The sequence below is a fragment of the Myotis brandtii genome, unplaced genomic scaffold, assembly GCF_000412655.1.
Source record: "Myotis brandtii unplaced genomic scaffold, ASM41265v1 scaffold680, whole genome shotgun sequence".
Classification (NCBI taxonomy): Eukaryota; Metazoa; Chordata; class Mammalia; order Chiroptera; family Vespertilionidae; genus Myotis; species Myotis brandtii.
Genome location: NW_005370658.1, coordinates 1,153,158 through 1,155,718, shown reverse-complemented (window position 1 = coordinate 1,155,718; position 2,561 = coordinate 1,153,158). Strand labels below are relative to the sequence as shown.

Sequence of the window (2,561 nt, the reverse complement as noted above, 5' to 3'; positions counted from 1 at the left end):
CCCACCCCCAACACACACACACACACACACACACACACACACACACACACACACACACACAGGCTGCAGAGTCCTTTGCAACTTTTATTATTGCGGTTGGAGAAGGTTCTGATCTGTCCCGCTGTGAATGTATGAGGGGCCAAAGACAGGGATTCAGCATTGGTCCTCGTCCTCCCAGATTCCCAGTCCCTGCCCAGGTCCGCCCCCCATTACCCTGAACAAATCCAACCCCCCAAACCCGTCCTTGCAGAATATCTCGAGTTCCTTCTCTTCGCAACCTCTTCTGCAGCACTTTTTGAGGAGGCTACCCCCATCTGGGTCCTTTCGGGTGACCCGCAGAGAGCCATAGGAATCCTGGGCGGGCTTGGTCAGGACCCCCCAGTCACTGGAGCCTGCTGCCTCTCCCAGCTGGCTGTGTGCATAGGGGTCAGTGGGTGGGAAGGCATCCCCTGCAAAAGATGAGAAGAGTTCATGCTTGGGACCCAGCTTCTGTCACACTCAGAGTCCTGGCTCCTGCTTGTTCCAGCTGCTGTTCTGTTCTGACATGGTCTCCTGGTTAAAGGTTTTGATTCCACTCAGGCCTAGGTTTCAGCTTTGATGGGTTTAATATTCAACCTCACTGAGCTTGACCTTCCTGTCATTTCTTTTCCCTTACTCTTTATTTGTGGAGGACCTGGTGGTTAAGAACATGGGTTTGGACATAGCTGGTTTGGCTCAGTGGATAGAGCGTCGGCCTGTGGACTGAAGAGTCCCAGGTTCAAGTTCAGCCCAGGGCACATGCCTGGGTTGCAGGCTCAATCCTTAGTAGGGGTTGTGCAGGAGGCAGCCATTCAATGATTCTCTCTCATCATTGATGTTTCTATCTCTCTATCCCTCTCCCTTCCTCTATGAAATCAATTAAAAATATATATATATATTTTAAAGAAAAACAGAAGGAGAAGGGACAGAGAGTGAGAGAAGAGACAGAGACATGTACACGAGGCCCCTAGTTTATGTCATCATCAGAGCATGCGGTTCTGATTCTCGCCAGTGGTTTCTTCTCTGCACGTCTCAGCATCCCAATGACACCGTAAAACCTCCTTCTTCTCAGGAACCCTCCTCCCACCCCGTGACGCCTGTGGCATCGTGTGGGGCCCTCAGCGGTTGCTTCATCCAAGCCGCTGGCTCTGCGAATGGGCACACTCTGCAGTCACCCAGGAGGTTGCCCAGGCCCTAGGAGGTGCTCCTCCTCAGTCCCTCGCCTCACCCAGCGGCCCGCACTGGCGGTGGGACCACAGGCAAGGACTCTCCCTCTCGGCCTCATGCTTCCAACCTGCAGTTGGGGTTGGGACTGAGAGGCGGTGTGGACCACTATTGCCCTGACAGCTCTGGCATCTAGAATTACGTCGGTTCCAGAACTCCTGGCTCTGAACCCATTGCCGTCAGAGGGAGGGTTTCTAAGTAAAGGGGACCGAGTGTAGGGACCCAAGACCAACTTTGACGACTTGACCATCCCCGTGGGCTCAGGCTGAGGATGCGGCTCCGGGCTGCCCCTGAACCCGCTCCCACTGGGGAGGCGTGTGGCCTAACCTCCTATCTGCAGCAGCTCCTGCAAGCACCTCCGTGAGGCCCAGGGCTCTGAGCGTGCACCCCACATGCCCTGAGGAAGCCAGAGTGCCCTAGACTGAGATGGAGGGAGGGAGGGAAGGAGGGAGGGTCGAGACTAGGGAGAGGCGAGTGAGGCACTTAGAGCTCAAAACGTAGACAGTCCCCACTCCCAGGGTCCTTCGGGTGCCGCCCTGCACCCGTGCATCCTCACAGAAGCCGCTGCTTCCTCCTTCTCTGACAGTGATGAGAACACTCATCGCCTCCGCTGGGCATCAAGCTCCTGAGGCCCAGGCCCTGTGTCTGAGGGCTGACCTGAAGCCTAGCACACAGGCAGCCCTGAATATGTTGCTGAATGATTGATGAAAGGAGAGAGTAAGAGAGAGCAGAAGGGGGGTGGGGGAGAAAAGAAGGAAAAAGGGTGAGCTTGCGCCTCCTTCCCCCTCTCCAAAGCCCTAACCTGGGCTGCCAGCCAACCTGGGCCAGCCGCTGGCTGCTGGGGGCATGGAGCGTGGGTCATTGCCGCTGGGGCCTTACTCATCATTCCTCCGGGGCCGTGTGCAAAGCTGCAAAGCGGAGTTTCACTTGCGCCCTGGGTGCTGAATGACAGCGGTGGGGCTGGAGTCCCTTTTAATTAACCGGCAGCCGCCAGCCCTGGAGAGTCTGTGAAGCCTGCCGGCTGCACAGGTGACTGACTGGGCTCCCCAAAGTGGCTCTTCATTTAGCCGTGGCCTGCTTTTCACAGCCCGCCCGCCCCCTGGGAGGCTGTGGGGTCCTTTGCCAGGGCTCCTGAGTGGGATTGGACGTCAGAAACGCAGAATCCTGTGTGTGTGTGTGTGTGTGTGTGTGTGTGTGTGTGTGTGTGTTTAGGTTGCGGGGGGTGCTTTCTTAGAGCTGTTCTGAGAAAGAACAACCCCAACCTCCCTGGCATGCCTCTCTCTCTCTCTCTCTCTCTCTCTCTCTCTCTCTCTCTCTCT

At 56.4% G+C, this 2,561-nt stretch overlaps 1 protein-coding gene across 7 annotated transcripts in view; it reads right to left on the bottom strand.

Moving 5' to 3' along the window:
• RLN3 (relaxin 3) overlaps positions 1–2,561 on the bottom strand; it is a 23,407-nt gene that overhangs the window by 6,534 nt on the left and 14,312 nt on the right. For 3 of the 7 annotated variants that reach the window (XM_014529470.1, XM_014529471.1, XM_005881599.2), the window contains exon 2: positions 77–449. The exons of 3 other annotated variants lie outside the window; for them this stretch is intronic. In XM_014529470.1, the coding sequence (XP_014384956.1) occupies positions 154–449 (296 nt within the window). In that variant the 3' untranslated portion in view covers positions 77–153. Of the gene's footprint in view, positions 1–76; positions 450–2,561 lie in introns of those variants that run through there. One more of the 7 variants, XR_001359708.1, reaches the window with a different exon arrangement.